This window comes from Pseudopodoces humilis, chromosome 10 (assembly GCF_049639895.1).
Source record: "Pseudopodoces humilis isolate 2021_Gansu_Grassland_sample_001 chromosome 10, ASM4963989v1, whole genome shotgun sequence".
Lineage (NCBI taxonomy): Eukaryota > Metazoa > Chordata > Aves > Passeriformes > Paridae > Pseudopodoces > Pseudopodoces humilis.
Window position 1 is genome coordinate 20641375 of NC_142209.1, and position 19886 is coordinate 20661260.

At 38.3% G+C, this 19886-nt stretch overlaps 1 protein-coding gene across 1 annotated transcript in view; it reads right to left on the reverse strand.

Annotated features, from left to right (window-relative positions):
* ST6GALNAC3 (ST6 N-acetylgalactosaminide alpha-2,6-sialyltransferase 3) overlaps window positions 1–19886 on the reverse strand; it is a 218304-nt gene that overhangs the window by 75919 nt on the left and 122499 nt on the right. The window contains exon 3 of the mRNA XM_005521051.3: window positions 735–1144. Coding sequence (XP_005521108.1) covers window positions 735–1144 — 410 coding nt within the window. The remainder of the gene's footprint in view (window positions 1–734; window positions 1145–19886) is intronic.

The window sequence follows — 19886 nt, forward strand, 5'->3', positions numbered from 1 at the left end:
TCCTAGTTAGCTCAAATGAATATGTATTACAGGTGCTCTTCCATGCCAAAACACAGATGACCTGAATTTTTGCAGCTTGGTTGCAAATTCTCGAAATTTGTGGTCTTAATCCCAGAAATCCAGTTTCTGCTTTGAACATGCTAACCCAAACAGTGGCCCTCACACTTTCGCCTCTTACAGCCTCACTCGAGTAGCATAAATACACATTATCAAGCAAGAAAATAGAATTTCAGCATAATACTGGTAAAAACCTAAATCTATTCCAGTATCTCTGATAACCCATTTTCACCAAGAAACTGAAATAATGCATAATGCCGAGGTCTGTGTTTAAAGTAAAGCTACAGTGAATCTCAACACAGAAGAAAATGCAATATCCAGAATTATCCTGAGGTTGTGCATTTGGAAATGTTTGTGTAGGATTATCCTCTTCAAATAAAATGTCAATTTAATCAATAGTAAATTGAGCTGAAAACAACACACATTTGAAAACATTTCAGGAAGACATCCAATATTTTTGGGATTCAAGCCAACAGAAATGGAATGAACAGAAGGTAGCGTAGGTGGGGTAAATGGGGCCTAGCTGCTGCTTCATCAAGTGCTTGTAACAGTCAAACCCATATAACAATCCATTAAAAACCAATCTGGGGACTCATTTAGTAGCTGACATCCTGCATGGACTCTTCTCACATATCTTTTGTCAAACATTATAATTGTTCTTCACGTTTAAGACTTACCGGTCTTTTCCTGTCTCCTTCTTAAATACCGCATCGCAGTAACTCATGCGCTTCTCTGTCGTCACGTAGATTTTGGCAGTTGGGTAGCTGTCAACAGTCTTCTTCAGCATGTTGTACACAATGCCATTTCCATCCCTCCTCATGTTCCGAAAAGGACCCCAGATCACGTAAACGGTGTTGTTGGTTTCCTTGAAAAAGTACTCCGGATTCTTGAGCAGGAGAGGCACGCTTGTGTGAGAGACCACTCTGACAGTTGTCCTCTTCCCAACATCTTCCTCATAGCCCTTTGTGGGAGCATTGTTCATCCTCCATATGCAGGAGGACTTGTCTATCTCGGTGCCCACCCTCTGGCCAGCCATCTGTCCCGAGTTTGAAACAATGGCACAGAGGTCACAGTCAAGTTGTAGAGGCTGGAAGACAGGAAACAATAATATATATTGCAGGTTTTTCTCTTTAAAACATTAAAGACTGGAAATTCAGTTAAAAGAAAAACAGTACAGTACAACAAATTGAAAGTAATGCCTCTCTTTAAAAAAACAAAACCACAATCCCCATGTGGCAGAGCTGCTCGGAAACTCTGCCACTACAAAGCTCCAAATGCAAACCTCCTCAGTGAAATAGGCAGTTCCAATCTTTGCCTTAGTTAACACCTTGCAAAGTCAACTATACAAATAATCATTCCTTCTCTTCCTCTAAATGTTACTCTTTTCACTAAAAAGCAAGGAAATAAAGAAGCAGCAGAAAGCAATATTTAGATCAATGGCTTCTCTTTTAACAAGGTGTCAGCAATAGGAAAAAACCTACTAAAAAAGTAATGCTGGAAGTTTAACTGTACATTAACTGTGTTTGTGTCTGAATGAATAGTTCCCAAATTTGTGACAGAAGTTGAATGCGAGATATAACTCTAAAACGCAACCTAATAGTATGAAAATCTTGCAGCTGGAAAGGAAATGTGGACAGAGGAATACGTCCAGAGAGCAGTTATGATCCATGGAAAATGAGAGGCAGATGGACTGGTGACACCTGAACTAGGAACTTAATCCTGAGAAAACTTCAGTCAAAGACACTATTTCCTGACCACGTTCTAGGGTGCTATTACTCCAGTATGAACTGAAAATAGAAAAAATCATCTAACAGAGATATAAGGACCTTTCTGATGTCCCATTTATCACAGGATAAAGAGTAAATGCTTTTCATTCTTTTGTACCTACAGACTAAAAGGAAATGCCCTCTATTTAAATTTGATTGTATAGAGTTCAGTTAGAAATCAAAATCAAATGAAAACTAGATCCATCAAAAACCCCCCTACAGAAGATCATCCAGGTCAGAGATAACCTACATTTTTTTTGTATGGTCACAGACTTGATTCTCTGTCATGCTCACAACTGGGAGCCAGTGACCTCAGTTTAGTATTTTTTAGGAAGAATTCCCTTCACGTTCTTTGGACATTTACTCTGACAGAATGCTAGGTGCTGTTCTGATCAGACTTGTGGTTATTTCTCTTCAAAAATCACACCTCATTTAGCTGATGGGAATGAATAGCCTGCCTACATTTGACCACTATAACCCTAGGATGCAATTGCTGACAAAAAACCCGAATTCTTTGATAAGGGGGGAATAATGCAAGGACAAGAGACAAACATCTGAAGAGAGCCAAACTGTAAGAGCTAAAATATCTCATCTTTGTGTGACAAATATTGTACTGAATTAAGGTGCATCCTGGAAGACTTGTGCAGTAAACCTCACAATTTCAAAGCTTTGATTTCTCTATTGTGATTGATTTGATTTCGTTATGTGGCTGGTTCAGGAAAACATCCTTTCCTCATTTCATCAGTAGCTAAAGATTCCTGATTGAATGCAAAAGCATTGTCAGTGTTTCCTTTACAGAGCACCATGCATTTTTTATAGCTGTTACAGTTTTAGAGAGCTGTCCTGCATGGCTCTCTGACAGCAGGGATGAAATCCCAGGAGATGCAGCTGAACGCAGCCGTCTTTCTGTTTACTGCTTACTTACAGAAATTCTCTCTAAGATACATTATGAGGACATGGCTGGGTGACCTAAACAAATCCATGGGCATAACTCATATCCTAGAATGAAGTGAATTGTTACAGTCCCAGTAGATTAATTTATAGCTTTCAGGGTGAACTTTCGAACTAACAAACGCTGAATATGAAACTGCTAGATAGGAAAAGCCAATTTGGTCAAGAATCTGGTTCCATTTAAATTTGTCTCATCCTCAGAGCTGTTTTTTTCACTAAATTCTTCCTTCTTCATTAAAATGGAGCTGGTCTCTTAAATTTGGAATAGTTTGATTTTCTCACCTTAGTTAGAAATGCATTGCACATTTTCTGTTCACTGAGTGCAACTGTTCTGCTTGAATAAGCTGAGTACACTCACTCCAGCAACTGTGTCCCCTGGTTTTCTAGCTCTTTTGTTGTGATTCATTTATCTTGTTCCAATTTATGAAGTGCTTTCATAATACTGAATGCCTATACTAGGTCAACATATAATCTGCTCTTCTTGAACAGACTCAGAAGCTAACCCGCTCCCAGCTCTATCTCAATAAATATTTTTGCAACGTAGAGAGATTTTTCACGTGCCAATATGCATATTTCTCAACAGAGATCCCAGACAGAGTTAGGAGACTGACTGATACCCATTATAGATATTCCACTGACTCCAGAATCACCCACTGTCTTCATCATCTTTTTGCATCGTATCTCCCTCAACATATGAGAAAACATACATCAATATTCACTGATTGAACCCCATATGGAGACAGGGCAGCAGTTTGTGGTGTTGGTTTGTAAGTGTCACAGATGAGAAGGGCGGTTTCAGTAACACACATGAATCCACATACAATACAAATGGGTCTTCCAGGCAGTTCAGGCTGCCCTCATCTGCAGAGATGGTCCAGCAGGACCCCAGCAATCCCCAGTGGGATTGAAACAGATTGGCAGGACCACACAGAAACTCGTGCTGCTACTGCTTATCCTCTGTGGATCCAGAACATTAGGCCAAGGTTCACCTCTCACAAGATCTTCCTTCACTTGCATCATAGATACACGAGTTAAAGACAAAAACATTAAGAACCATTCACCTTTTCTTCTCTTTTCATGTACTTAGACATTTATTTCACCTCTAAACACGAAGGGGGCTGAGCTATTATTGCAGCTAGAAAATTGCTCATTTTGTTGCCGACCAGAAAAATGTAGAAGTCCTCAGCAGAGCAGCTGGGTATGGTTCTTACAAATAGTCCCATCGTTTTTCTGAATGATACATTGTAACTGTTGAGGAACACTTATATTTTAATCAGTAAAGAAAATGAAATGTCTGACCTTTCAATTTCCTGTGCAAGCTTACAGACAATAGAAAAGATAATTAAAACTGTGAATTAGAACTCACAAAACACTGCCATTTCTCTAGCAAAGAGAAATAGCTGTGTAATAAAGGTCACTTATCAAACAGTTCTAGTTATTAAATCTTTGCATTTAGCACCGAAGTGGCTTCATTGAATCAAAGGTCAAATCATTAAATAACAAAATCAGCCGGAATTAGAAAAGGTCACAAACAAATCCAACTAAAGTAGGTCACAAAACATGATTCTCTTCCACGCAGGATTTCATTATTTGAAAAATTGCTTACTTTCCAAATTTGACAACTCCCCCACCATTTCCAGTGTTTCCACCAGGAGACTGCAATTCCAGCCACACAACCATTTCTATGGGTAGATTTCCCAATGGCACAGATCTTGGACCACCAAGTTTCCCAGCCCTGTCCATCTGCTGAGGTCCACGTGGGGGTGATCTTAGGCCAGGTCTCTGAACCACAAAATAAAGTCTGGACAGACCAGACACACAGCAAGCTCTGGTCTCAGTGGAGACTGACAGATTCACTCCTCAGCTGGACCAAATCCAGCTCAGAACCTCTGCAGATGGAATTTCCACTAATGAAAAGCTGAATTTCTCTTGTGGCTTCTCAGCACTACAGACCAGTGGTGCACTCTCTCTGACCAACTCTGTTCCACTCTGAATCCCACAACTAATCATGCAGACAGTTAGGAAACTCAGACTAAACTTTCTCAATTGTTACTTTAACAATAGATTGTAATTTTGTAAATTGGACGCAATGCCCATTCACTACATAATGAGGCAATTATTAGCAGCTTGCCACATATTAATTTGCTCCTTTAATGTTGAAACAAATGAGATCTTTTCTTATAATCATCCTATTTGAGTCAATTCTAACAAAGCCGACTGAACAAAGCTCCAGAGAGACTTCCTTTATTTCAATGCCATTTATTCTTCTACTCTTCTTGGATGTCTTTAGAGTTTTAGAGGATACAACATTTATAATGATGCCAATAGGGAATAGATTTTGCCTTTATTCTTCTTGATGTTCTTTTGAGGTCTTTGAAATGAAAGGTACAAGAGAGGCATTAACCGTCTGGCATTGTTTTTATTGCTTTTCTCTACTTCACAAGCAAAAAATGCATTTTAATTTTTCCTGTGTTTCAGTGATTAAACAAGCTGGTTTTATCTACACTTACTCAATTTCTTCCGACCTCTGACTGGGAGAAAAGACTTGCCATGCTTCTCTAGGAAAAAAAACTCAGCACATTAGAAGAAAAAAAAGATAGTATTTTTGTGTTCACCCAGCAAGAACTGCCAAATTAGTACAGCACTGTATATAACTTACATTATATGACTAACATCAAGCAAAAAAATGATAAAAATGATAAAAAGACAGGTCTGATTACCCTGAGTTCGTGTTTGTTCCCTCTTTCCCTCTACCAGAAGTATTGTGGTTTTTTTACCTTCAGCAGTTGACTTTGGTCCTAACTCTCGGCATCACATCCCAGTAAACATCTCTGTCTTCATAAAATTTAATGTTAAGATTTCATAAAGATTTTAACATTTTGACATTATTTTGAAAAAAGCCCAATGTCAACATGCATCCCATTTCCAAATAAATAGAATATGATCTGCTTCTTCATAAAACTGTTCCTGAGACTCAAGTGCCTGGGATATTTTATTTAGATTAATGTCACTGATATGTACATGAGTTCTAGTAGAAAGTTTTTTTTTTAAAAATTGAATGAAGTGGAAGGGAATGCATAAGAGGCACATAATGGGACTAATCTTACAGCAGGAGACTGAATAAATAACCATATTTGAACGTCTTTCTATATACACTGACCCAGTTGTTAGAGAACTGTTTGATTTGCAGCTCTTGTTACAGCTCCTTAAAGGGGCTGTACCAGCCCTTTGCTTGAACAAATATCTCGTGGATTCCTCATATCAGTGGTAATGAGACAGAAAAACAAAGGAAGCTCGGACTTTGAGCAGAGGTTGAAACTTGTGCACCAAAGTCACCCACCCCATCTAAACTTTCAACCAGCAAGTGTATTTTTGAAACAGTTTTATTTCTCACGGAATAAAAAACAAACCACAAACCAGAAACTCAAACCTTCCAAACACAAACCACAGTGTAAAGTGATGCAGTGTCATCTTTCTCACTTTAGAGACAGCTCCAGACAACTCCATGCCAGCTCCTACCTCTTTCAAGATACAGCAGAGCAAATGCTCACCAGAATATTGTTGATTTTGCTGCTCCTATTGGGAACAATATAGGCGGCTTTGAAACAAAGCAAGAATTACATGGTACATACCATGATACCAAAAGCTAAAAACCAAATGCCTCAAATAAACATGAGAAAACTCTGAGTAGGAAGAACCAAGAATATAACCTATAAAGAATAAAACTAGGTCTTGTTATGTATTTTAGGTATTTTCCACTACTTTATTATAAGGCGAAAATAATACCCTCATGATAATCTCATAAACCAAAATTTACTAAAATTGAATAAAAGCTATGTCCAGCTTGATCAAAATAGTTTAACTTTCTATTTTTCAAAAATTGCATTTAAGTAATTTTCTAAAATGTAGTTAAAATGCTCCTCCAATTGAACATTTTGCTTTATTATGAAAAGGTGAAAGAATGGGAGTTCACATCAATGAAACAGTCCCCTTCATTTTTTTATTTTTTCCCAATTTCTAGCTGAAACGTTATGGAAACTGGCACCATTTAAATAAGCCTACACTAGTATTTTCTTCTGGAGTAATAAACTATTAGAACACTCTTGATAGGTCTACTGGTAAAAACAATTTAAAAATAGATAGGTGTCAGGGAGTAAATAAGAACAGGAGAAACTATTCTGCCCCTGCATGGAGGGTTAATGAAGGAAGGAAGCTGCCAGATCCAGGATTTCAAGAACAGAAAGAGCCGGGAGAGGCAGAGCTCTGCAGGAGTGATGGCCAACTGCTCTGAAGGACTCTGGGCTCTGAGAGAGTGGCAGGTGAAGAAAGTTTTGCTCTAAGGCATTTCCTGAAGGATGTGAAGACCTGTCCTGCATGTGCACTCTCAGTCAGTCTGCAGAAGACCTATTTTCATTTGTGTTTCAGGTGTCTGGCAAAGTGTCCTGTCCCTAGGCGGGATGGCAGAAGGGACATGCTCTTATTTACAGGAATGGATCATGTCACAGAACAGGGAGGAAATAAATGGAAAGAACACTCAGAAGAGAAGAGAGAGCAGAAAAAATTTCAGACACCTATGAAAGGGTAGAATGTAGTTTAGTGCTTAAAAGGGAAATATGTAAGGGGAAGAAGGATTTGAGAAAAAGCAAAATACTGACATACAGCAGAGAAGATAAACCACGATGTTTGGGAATGCAATCCAGCAGAGAAGAACCAAAATTCCTAAAGGTATTTGTTAAGTTATAAACTAACTGTTGTGAAGAAAACTTCATCAGATGTGTCAATCAAATAATTTGGAAATGACTAGGCAGAGAGAAAAGCTTTTGTCCTCTACACTTCAACTGCTCAAGAAGAAAATAGATGGAAATGGATATGCTTGGTCCAGCATATAGTACTATAGTTTGTAGGTAACCAGAAACCCTGATATCTCTAGGCATGCAGATGCCTGCACCTTCAGATCCACATAATGAACACCTCTGAACTGGAAGAAAAGTGGAATACTCTTTGGCATGTGTGTATATATATATATATATCTATCTATCTATCTATCTATATATATATATATCTATATAAATAAGCACAAAAATACAAGTAAACCCAAGAACATATGTGGAAATCACCAAATTCCTGTCATCAAACATCCTGTCAAACACTGTTGAGGATTGAATTGCTATGGAAGGAAGTTAAACTCCATCATGCACACACTACGCAGGCAAGTTCACAAAGTAGGCACTAAAATAGCATTCACTCTGAAAAACAACCCATGAAAAAATTAGCTTCACAGCTGTACAAAATGGAAAACCAAACAAATGGCATTAGTTCTAGAGTACTCCTAACTTCATCCCAGAGGTTTAGCTGATGACCATAAATAACCAAAACGTTTGTGACACTTCATCTATCACCCATTTACAAACACACAGGGTTTAAAATATCATGACTTTGTAATAGTACAAAAGCCGGGAATTCTTCCAACCAAATACTGCTTGCTGAATGCTGAATCCAGTAAGTCATTTATCTTAACATCCACCACATTGCTCACCTGCCCTCAGTACTACGTGATGACTCCTGAATTTTGTGCACAAAAGTTACTGGAAAAACACGATGTAAACCAGACACTGTCCATCAAACAGCATAAACAACTCAGAGCACAACACAGGCTGATCCTAACAGTGGCACCCCTTTTGTCACTCTGCTGCAGAACTGTATTTGCAACAGTACACTTGCTACCAGCAAAACATGTCACTTGATTCAGCAGGTTATTGGTATCATAATATTTAGCTCTAATTTATCTTCTGCAATTCTCTGTCTGTATCACATTTCTTTTCTGCTTTTTACATTTAGTAATAAGGAAGATAAAAATTGTTTCTTGTCTATACAGACATATTTGCTCAGCAAACAATACAAACCACAAGGAGGTAAAATGTCACAACTCAAGGAGACATAAAAGGGAGGAACATCCTGTTAGCACATGGGCTGAATAGCAAATGAATCTCAGTACGAAAGGACAAAAACAATTTTTCACACCCAATAACGTGTGTGGCAGCACAGTAGAGGTAACATGTAACACGTAATCCTTCCTTACAGAGTGGACTCTAGAAAGACATCCTCGACAGCAACCAAGGCCAAAAGAACTCTATCCACAAAAACTGGTTTTTCTTTGCAAGTAATAGTAAGTGTCTCCGCAAAAAAATGAACGGGAATTCTTCCAGTGAAGATGCCTACTGGAAGACTACGTCTAAGGAATTCTCCGTCACATATGGAAAACATGGGTTTCTCTAACCGCTGACTTTAATTTGTATTTATTATAAATACCCACAGATGGCGGTGAAGTATATAATGTATACAGCAGATTTGTTCCAAGTTTGCTTTCTCTAATAACCTCCTATTATGAGCACTCACCATTAATCATGGACTATTATCTAGGAACTTAGTTGGCTGAATCACAGATGCAGTAATGCCTGTTAGGTCTCTAATCTAAATACATTTGAAAAAATTAGACTCACAAATAAACTAGGGGACTTCTAATGTGAAGTTCACATCTTGTTTCAGGTCAATTTATTTGGGATTTGATATGGAGAAACAATATCAAGGTAGACAACAAAAACTGTTCAGAAAAACTTCCTGGTCTTAACCCCCCAACTCTTCTTTCCCATGAAAACCCACCTAACGGGCTGGAAGCTTAACCTCTAATTTATTTTGGTTCCATGCTGTCTAGACCTATTATTTAATTTTGTCTCTCTTGGTGGTCTATCTGACAAATTATTTGTATGCATGGAAGGAAAGTGACAAGCTAAAATGCTAATTATCCATTTTTCTGATATTAGAAAAATATATAATATCCATGCCAGGAATAAGAATAAGGTTTATTACAATAGCATTAAAACCAGTGGCATTTTTCATTTGACAAAATAAGCCTTAAGAAGCTCTCTATGTCCAGTGTTTTTAATTGCAGGATGCCTTATCTGAAAGGGAATACACAGTTGCTTCTGGCCACATTCATTTATTTTCACTAGTACACTGGCAATATTTGCAGTACCACTCTGTGACTGTCATCTGTAAAAATGTTTAAAATTTTCTCTAAAAATATAATTTCGGGTTAAATTTTCACTTAGGAAGTGCTAGTACAAAAATTTAATTGTTTTAAATATCTTCTATTTTAAGATCATAAAAGCACTTCAGTTGCAGAAAGATACAAGATTAAATCATCATTTTTGTCAGACACCTGAAATTTCAAACACTGTGGCAATGGGCACTAGGACAAAAATTTAAACTGGATTGGGAAGCTCTGCTTAAATAATTTGGTAGATGTGTTTTACATTTTTTAAAGTCATTAAAGAAAGCTACTGAAGCATAGCTGCATATTTTAAAACTTTGAAGTTAAAAGTCTGTTTCAAAAGAAAAAAATCATTGTACATATACTCTCTTCTGATTGCTTTTGCATCATTGCCTTGGTGCATATGTCCACTAATCACCTTTTAATCAGTGTAGATTTCATGCAGACAACAGTTTGGACTAGTTAGTAGGACTAGTTAGTTGGACTAACACCTGCAAGAACTCGGTAAACAGGAACTCAGGTGGAAACCACTGGGGTTAAGTGACTTGTAAATAATTCAAAGATCCTTCTGTACCGGTTCTCCTTTCTTATGGGGCCCAACAGTGCAGCTCCTGCTCCCACCACATCCCAAACCAGCCCCATTTACCCCTCATTTAAAAGCCTTTGCTGAAGAAAAGCCCCAGTGGCCTCTGCCAAAATCTCACTGAAGTCCAGGCCCTTGGGCAGGTCAGTGCATCCTCAGCACAGAGCCAGAGCAAAACCAAGGCCTGAGGTGCTGAATAACACACACATAGACACACACACACACACACACACAAATGAGCTGGTTAAGTTATGAGGTGAAACATGCTAGAAGCAATTGCAAAACAAAATCTTATTAAAAGATGAAAATAATAAACCCTATCAATCTTTTCTCCACTATATAGTCTGGCCTGACAGTGACATAGTTGCAAGATATAAACACTACTTCCAAAATGGGTATTTATAATCATATAGGTCCTCTACCAATAATTTAAATTTTTAAGAGAGAAATTAGGTTTTAGTCCTTCATACATCTTCAGAAGAAAAAGACCACTGCAATGTACTTACACACAGACCTTCTGGGTAAGTCTATGGCACATTCATTGACTTCCTTACAGTTAAAAGCAAAATTCCCATTGACATGACCAAAGACTTCATGGAGATTTCACTTAACACAGGAATTTTAGGAAAAGAAATTTGGATTTGCAGTTCATGGGTGGTCAAGATTACAAAATCATGATGCTACTCCTTTGCCTGGGCAGCAGCAGAGGCCTTTCAGCTGTGATTCTGCTTCAACCCTTGAAAAGGACGTAGAATGTTTTCCTGCTATAAGTTACCTACTCACAAAGCCAGAATGCAGTGCTCCTCCTCTGTGTGTGAGCACACACACTGATGTTCTGGGCTGGATGGACTTCCCTGGTCGCTGCTGGAAGCTTTTCCTGCCCCAAGTCTGTCTCTGGGGTGGAAGCCTTGAGGCCACATTAGCTTCCACACCAGCATTAGACCCTGTATTTTCACCCTGCCTGTGAGTACACAGAGTTTGTGTAGGTTTTTTGTTTTCTTCTTTTAGACTGTTGGCTTTAATGGAGCTTGTGATTCCTAATGTTTCCAAGGACTGTAAATGACAGCAGGATTTTTGAAACTTGAAAAGCAAGCTTAAAGGTCAACACCTAAGCTCATCAGTGGCTCCGTAGCTCACACTGATAGAGCAATGACTACCATGGTTCTGACAAAACGGGTTCTTGGGGAGAGCAACATGAGAAAGAAAATCAGTGCCCTCTGAGAGCATCTGCCTGCTGTGGCTTGCTGGCACTATGAATACAGCAAAATACATCTCAGCTGAGGGCCTAGGAAGAGAAGAGATCATGGAATACTGATAACTGCCTTCTAAGCAAATAAATTATTTCTCTCCTTTCATCCTCCTTCTGGAGCAATGCTGCTCCATGCTACAGGCTCTGTTGCACCTCAAGCTATCAACACCTCACAACTGCACACTAGGAACTGGGAGGGTAAGTTCCCCCTCACTGCCACAAAGCTGGTCTGAGGGACTCAGAGATGCAGCTGAATAAGAAAAGAAAAAAATCAACTGAAGTAAAATAATTGTAAAATAATTATCCAAAGGAAATGAACAGGTGTCCAGGTTACAGCTTATACTGAAGAAAAGCATAAAAATAACATTTCATTTCTATGAACAGTATAGAATGGAAATATATATATGGAAAACTTTATATGTAATAAATACACTATATGTATAATATATAATTCATATATTATATATACAATGGAAAACTCTTCCATACTCAACTTTAGTTCTATGTTCTTGTTTGCTTAGTGACTTTAAAAAAAAGCACATGCGTGTACATATGTATTAACAACACCAAAAGAAGCAAGTGAGAGATGAAGGGTCTAGATTACGTATTAATTTAACTCTAAGAAAATATTTACAAAGCAAATGTGCAAGTTTTGGCATCCCCTCTCTCTGAGTCATACAACTGCAGAATTATAGATGCAGCACGAAGAAGTTTGTGTGTGTCTGTGTTCAGCTACCCCATCATACATGGTGTCAGACATTCACAGTGTTCTCATGGCTAAAAAAGACCAAGGCAGATGAGCTGAGGAGAAAAAAACCACCTGATGGACTATATATATCTCCTTAAAAAATAATCCTTTTTTCAAGGAACACACTTTTATGACAGAGGGCAATTAATCTTTGAAACAGGTGCCCAAAGGATTCTAGAGTCTCTGTTCCTAGAGATTTTCAGAGCTTGAATAGGCATAGACCTGATCTAACCTTAATGTTCATCTTATTTATAGTTGGTATTGGACAAGATGGTCTCCAGAGGTTATTTCCAACATACTTTTTTTAGTAATTCTATAGTTCTATCACTATGAAGAACCAAGGGGAAGCTCAATGAATTTTAATGAAAAGGCACACATTTTTGATAATGAGGACTATTCAATGTGCTGGGGAACTTTTTTAGAAATAAAATAACTCAAAATGACAACAAAATATTGAAAATGGAATAATTAGTAAAAAATTATTCTCTTTTTTTCTTGTCTGTTCTTGGTTCTATTGCCTGTCATACACAAAGTCATACAAAATACAGCATGAGAGAGAAACATTCCTAAAATGAAAACGGACTAAAGATTTGATCTGCATGTCCTATGAGAATCCTGCACAGAACACAGACCTAATAAATCTTATTCCAGATAAAATATTACTAGGTACAGTTACTAGACTGGAATCCAGAATGACTACAGGTTCATTCCTGCTGGTTGTGGCACAGGGTATGGGCAGGCAACACGGTGCAATTTCCCTCCTGGCATGTGTGAACCAATGCCTGGACTGCTAAAATGGATGTATCCCACGGTTTAGACTCATTACTTTGTAGGTGTTTGTAGAGAAAGCTAAGTTTACTGAGCCATCCTCACAGGTCTACTTTCTAAGGCTGTCAGCAGTGAACAGAAGGTGATAAATACTATGCCATACCTGGAGACCAGTGCTGGGAGGTTTTGTTACTCATTTTAGCTCTACCAGCTAACCACTGGTGCCCTCTTCACCAGTACTGGAACATGGCTGAGATGCAGAAGTGGTGCTCAAATGGACTCAAGAGAGAAGAGAGGTAAAAAGAAAGAAAAACCTCCACTGATCCAGAATGAATAGGTTTTCTTCAGAACAGAAATCGAAACTGCTGCCATGTGCTAGTGTCCAGTAAGCAGTAAACTGTGGTTTTACAGGCTGAGGAGGAGAGGTAAGCTCTAAGAAATCAAATGCACATTACATTCCAGAAAAATGGGGAAAACTCCCATGCCATCAGACCTTCAAAATTCCATCTATAAAACAGCAGAATTACAATGGCTACGAAATGTAGGATACTGAAAATCAATTCTGAAAAAGTGTATCATAGGTAAATACTGTATTTATCCCTTCCTCTTGGAATAACCTCACTGCAGCAGCAAAACAATTGCTGACTCTGTCACAAGACCCTTGCAAAAATCCTGCAGACCCCATTTTTCAAAAGAGCAATAATTAAAAAATAAAGTCCTGTGGTGCTTTTCCTCTATAAGCGCTGTTTATGAATTCATAGCACAGCATGAAGGTTATTAAAATCCCATATGTGAGAACCACACACGGCACGAGGAGATATGAATTGGCATTCCACAGAGATAATGCTATCTAATGGGCTAAACAAGGAGCATGGCTCCATTCTTCTTCAGAGTACATTTGGAAAGGGCAAAGCATCTGGCTGCTGCTCATGGATACCTAAACAGACACAAGACATTTCTTCTTCTTACCTGTTGATTAATAGGTTAAATGTGAAGAGCATGGCTGTTCTCTTGCCTTGATATTCCCTTCTACCCACAAACCATTTGATGTGGGGGGATTAAATGCTATTTGGGGTGACCCAGCTGCAGTGACTATTAAACACATTGCTGTTTACTTCCACATCCACACATTTCAAATCAAAATGTAATTAACTGTGGAGATAACCAATACACGTCACAAATTAATTCTGGAGTGCAGTCTATTTGATAATATAACTATTTTTCAAAAATTATTAATTTCTTTCCTATTTTATCGTTGAAATGAAACAGTTAATGCTGTGCTTTATTTAAATGCCTAAACTGTTTTGATCCCACATAGCGGAGAGCTATTTTGAACACTATCAGCAGCTGGAAAAACTTCAAGAAAAAGTGAGAACAACTGTTTCTGTAAAAAGGTTTATGGAAAAAACAAAATACAGACATAGGCATGCACCAAAAAATTTCCTCAGTTTTCAAATACTCTGAAACTTTAGTTAAAGAGAAAGCAGTCCATGGTTCTAAAATCCTTGAGTCAAATTTAATGCATAAAACATACTCTACTTAAGGACACTGATCAAAGGTTTGCAAGGCTGTTTCTCTGCCTTGCATGTATGATCAATCAGCCATCAGCAGAGAGACCACAGGTGTCTGATGGGAGTCATCACTAATGCCAGAGATGGAAAGCACTCCAAAATAGGAAAGGCAGGATCTGCCATGAAGCAACAGGAGACAGAATCATTTTCTGGCAGGATTAAAGTCCATGGGCTTGCTCAGTTCTCTGCTATATTGCTGAGGAAGGGTTTCCTTCTCATCCGTATCCCTGTGATCACACAGTGCTGCTCAGTCCTCGCACTTGAAATATCATTGCTAAAATTCAGAACTTGGATGAGAGCTGTGAAACTTGCATGCAGATACAAACTTTCTCTAATTTCAGGCCTGTTCAGACTCAAGATTCTCGTTTATACCAATTATACACTCTTTCAGCTGCACCTTCCAATCTTGTCTCTATGTGATAAGCCCTGTCACGATATTGCAGTATCAGCTGTTGGATCCTACTTACTTGCCACAATCAACATCACTGTCAGAAATTATAACCTCTATCAATATTTTAGAGATGCAAAGGAGGGAAGGCAGTGAAAACAAATTAAGTTTCATAACTAAAATGAAAAATCCTTTCCCTCTAATGACTCCTGCCTTCCAAACTGTCTTTCTTTATGCATGAGACAATTTGACTTGGGATTTGCTCCCTGGTGAGGCTTAGCTACATACTTTGGAACAAGAGACCCACAATGAGAAATACATAAGACATAACAATAAAATTCTGTAGCATGTCATGCCAAATAGAGAAGGTTACCCTTCCAATCACTCTCACAGCTAAAACTACAGTCAGGTATTTAATACTGCTCCACAAGGAAGAGCTCTCTCCCTTCATCTTCCCACTTCATTTCTGCCAAGTCATAGAACAAAATAAATATATAACAGAAAAAAAATATTCTATCAGTATTTTGAATACTTTTGGGAAATAAATCACTTGGAAGTGATGTGTCAGGGCACCTTGTCTGCTCCTTTCTCTCCCTTTCCCAGTCGAAGGACGGTATTAAAAAAACAAAAGCACTTTTAAGTGCTGTTTGGGGCATAAAATCCCCTGCCATCCATCTCTCACTAGGAAAAAATTTGAAAAGAAAAGCACTTAGAAGTCTCTTTTTGTCTCCATCTACATTATTCCTTTTCTTGGATGTAGTTTGAAATAAAAATAGAAATGAAATGCTATTTTCACTGTTTTGAAGTTCAAATCAGGCATGTCTCCTCTAATTTCTTCCATTTGCATTTTCTCTGTAACAAATATCAGTTTTGGTGTATACTGCATTCCATTTCTCTCTCTTTTTAATCTCAACATCCCCCTCTCAATTCAAGTAATGAGATTACGATGCTATAATCTTATTCTGAGCATAACCTTTAATTTCTATGTATTTTTATTCCAACAAAGATACATCTGTTCTGCTGGCCAGATGTCAGCAATATAAACATTTAGCTAATTTAATTGATGCTTTAACTTCCTAAAGTGGGGCAGCCTTCAGTGACAATGGCAGTCATCTCCAGAGCTACAAGTCACAAACATGTGCTCAGTGGCAGCAAAATCATCAATACAGGTTTTAGCAACTAAAAAAGCAGACATAATCCTGAGACATACATAAAGGGTTTTGAAATTATCTTTTCACTCTATTCAGCAGCACTGATAGTAAACTCAGTCTGGGCATTTGACTTCAGCACAGATTTGGATCTGCTGCTGAAAGGCCAGAAAAAAGGAAAAAAAAATAATCCATGCCATGGAAAAATTAAACAGCAATGCAAGAAGAAGAGGAGAGGGAGAGGGAGAGGGAGAAGGAGAGGGAGAGGGAGAGGGAGAGAAGAGAAGAGAAGAGAAGAGAAGAGAAGAGAAGAGAAGAGAAGAGAAGAGAAGAGAAGAGAAGAGAAGAGAAGAGAAGAGAAGAGAAGAGAAGAGAAGAGAAGAGAAGAGAAGAGAAGAGAAGAGGAAGAGGAAGAGGAAGAGGAAGAGGAAGAGGAAGAGGAAGAGGAAGAGGAAGAGGAAGAGGAAGAGGAAGAGGAAGAGGAAGAGGAAGAGGAAGAGGAAGAGGAAGAGGAAGAGGAAGAGGAAGAGGAAGAGGAAGAGGAAGAGGAAGAGGAAGAGGAAGAGGAAGAGGAAGAGGAAGAGGAAGAGGAAGAGGAAGAGGAAGAGGAAGAGGAAAGAGAGAAGAGAGAAGAGAGAACAGAAAATGGAGGAGCTGTGATAAATGTTTCCAAATATGTAAAACATGCTGCAAAGGATTCTACACGTTTGTTCTACATTAGCAGGGTGGTAGCTAGATTTGGGTTAAACCTTAAGCAGCTTTCTATATGAAAACATAGTTATAAACAATCTTGCCAGGGGCACAGCTACAAACTTGCTATCTCCAGAATTCTTTTCTTATCCTATTTTCTGTAATTCTGTGAATTTTAGTTAGTTGATGTAAACACAGCACTTCACAACTTAGCCTTCCTGGGTGACACTTAGGAAAGAAGATAATGTTCAGTGCTGCAGTCTCTAGCTCAGCACTGCGCTCTGCACTACATGGAAAAGCAGCTATCCAAGTATCCTGTATCAAAAAGGTACCAGGGCAGATGTGTGTGGATGGATGGAACTCATGCTCTAGTAAAACAACCTGCAATTTGACAAACCTTGATCCCCAGACAGAAAAATCAGGAAAATGAGAACAGGTAATGCAGCAGCAGCTAAGTTAGCTTCAAACATTTTAAGAAGTCAAGAATATTTTCCTATTAACAGTTGTTTTAGTAGTGCCATTTCTGATTTTCAAGTTCAAGCTACAGCACAATGAAACTGAAATACAAATATTCACTAGCCCATCGCCTTTTCTGCTGAAATCCTGTTTAAATGCAATAGAAGGATTGAAATCAACCATTCTTTCCTGTAAATCTATTTAAATGTTACCTGAGGCATTTCTAGCAAACCCCTGTTTCTTGACAACAGTAGATATGAAGCTGCCTTTGTGTAAAAGCTGTATTTCTTCATAGTTTATGATAGCTCTAGACTTGCCATTCCTTTTTTTTTCAGTACAAAGAATAGGAATAATTGTGGAATAAAGTACCACTCATCGTGAGTAAGGATGTCAAATTCTTCTCTATTGTAAGCTCTGTCAAATGATAAGCAATTAGACCCTGCTTTCAAGGTTGCTTAAATAAATAGTATTTTGTATGAGTTACTTTTTAAAAAGCTGCCTGATGTACATATCAAGTCTGGAATAGTGATATGTCTGCACTAACTGAGGTGTTGGATGTGTATTTAAAGAATAAGAATTTCTATATGTGCAAAAAATGTTGTTTTTAAGTCAGTCTGAGGGTGTGCATTTTCACATGTTTCTGATCAGCTCTTCCCTGACTCCTTTCCAAAGTCTTTGCCATATTGTTAGCATCATCTTCATATATAGCTGCCAGGGGAAAATGAATCAGATGCCACAAATTTCTCAAGGGCAATGAAGCCTTAAAGGAACCTTCTGCAGAAAGTTTCTGACTGCAGAGCATAAACCTGCTGTGCACTGAAGTTCCTTGGTGGAATTCTCCTGTGAAGGCAAACATATGTTTGTTTACTGCAGAGACACCCTACATGTCCTATGGTAAGAAATGCCATTTTGTGGCTACTACCTTTGATAATGCAGACAATAGAAAAGCACTCATGAATGTTTTAAAGCCATTGCTAGGTGAATGACCCTATTGGCCTAGGAAAAACCCACAGGTTAAATCTGCATTTTATGTGTTGCTCAGTTCCAAGCTGTTGCAAGTTTACATGATAAGCAAGTAACCATATCACTTGTAAAAACAGATATGGAGTTCCAGGCAATAACCCTTGATAAGACACCAGTGTACTGTCTGGAATCTCTGATGCTCCCCTGCATCACAGAGGTCTTGTAATTCATGGCTTTCAGTGTATCACCAAACAAAACCCACCACTTGTGGGAATGCACGTGTAGAGATTGTGCTACTGCAGATTTCCACATCCATCACTGCAGCTGAACTTGTTGAGAGAACTCCAGGCTGGCCTCAACATTTGCAAATCAGTTACAGTACTGAATGACTCCCTGTGACAGAGATCAGTCTGTTTACAACAATTCCTGAATGAGAAGCAAATACTGCACTCACACAGAGCTCTGGAAACAGAACCACGTGCACAGGGCTACACAGTGAGGGCTCAGCTACAATGGGAAGAAGAGGTTATAAGGCAAAATAACAACTGCAGGCTTCAGAAAGACAGACTGTAAATGCTGATGTGCTTCCATTTTTGGGATGTGATTGTTCAGTTATTGGCATTGGGATGTGAGAATCAGATTGATGTTTTTTTGTGTCTGCTATCTTTGACTTTACACTTATAAACATTAAATGTAATAGCACAGCAAGGTCACTCTATTCTGCACAATCATGCTGAGATTTCTCTAAGACACAACCTTTACACCACTATTTTATTAATTTACTTACATCTTCAGCAGCACTATTCATATGACCAGAATCTATAACACTGACAATTAAAAAAAGAAAAAAATGTCCAAAACCAACACCCAAGTTTGTATGAGTCTGATAATGCAGACAAAGGAAAAGGAACAAAGGACTTAATTCTCCTTTAATACTAATATAAACCTGAAATTATGGGTAAGTCATTTATGCCAGTGGCAGAAATAAGAAACCTTCACTGTGAATAGTAAACCACTATAGAGAGATCTGAACTAAGGAGGGTAAGAGACTGCACAAGTTTCTGCTGTGCTGAAGGGAGATATTGCTTCTGGTATATAACTGTACTTTTTACTTTTGTCCTTTTTGCTGAGCACAAAAATATCAATTCTGTTTCCCCAAAATCCTGATACATGAGAAATAATAATGAACACAGACACCCTTCAAATCAAGGTGGATTTTTTAAAAACACCTTTATCATAAACAAGTGATATTGTTAAAGGGCTATGTTAAAGTACAGATGAGGGGTAATTAGCAGGGTAACGAAACAACCTCCGTGAAGAAGCAATAAACAGCACAGAGCAGAAAAGATCTGTCTGTGGGTGCATTTTCAAATTTAGGAGTCTGAACTTTGGCAATCGTATCCATTTCTGAACTGGGGGAGTTGCCATTGGGGTTACTTCTGATACCAAGTTATTTCTGAAAGAAACATAAATTTTTCTAGTCTTGAAGCAAATGGA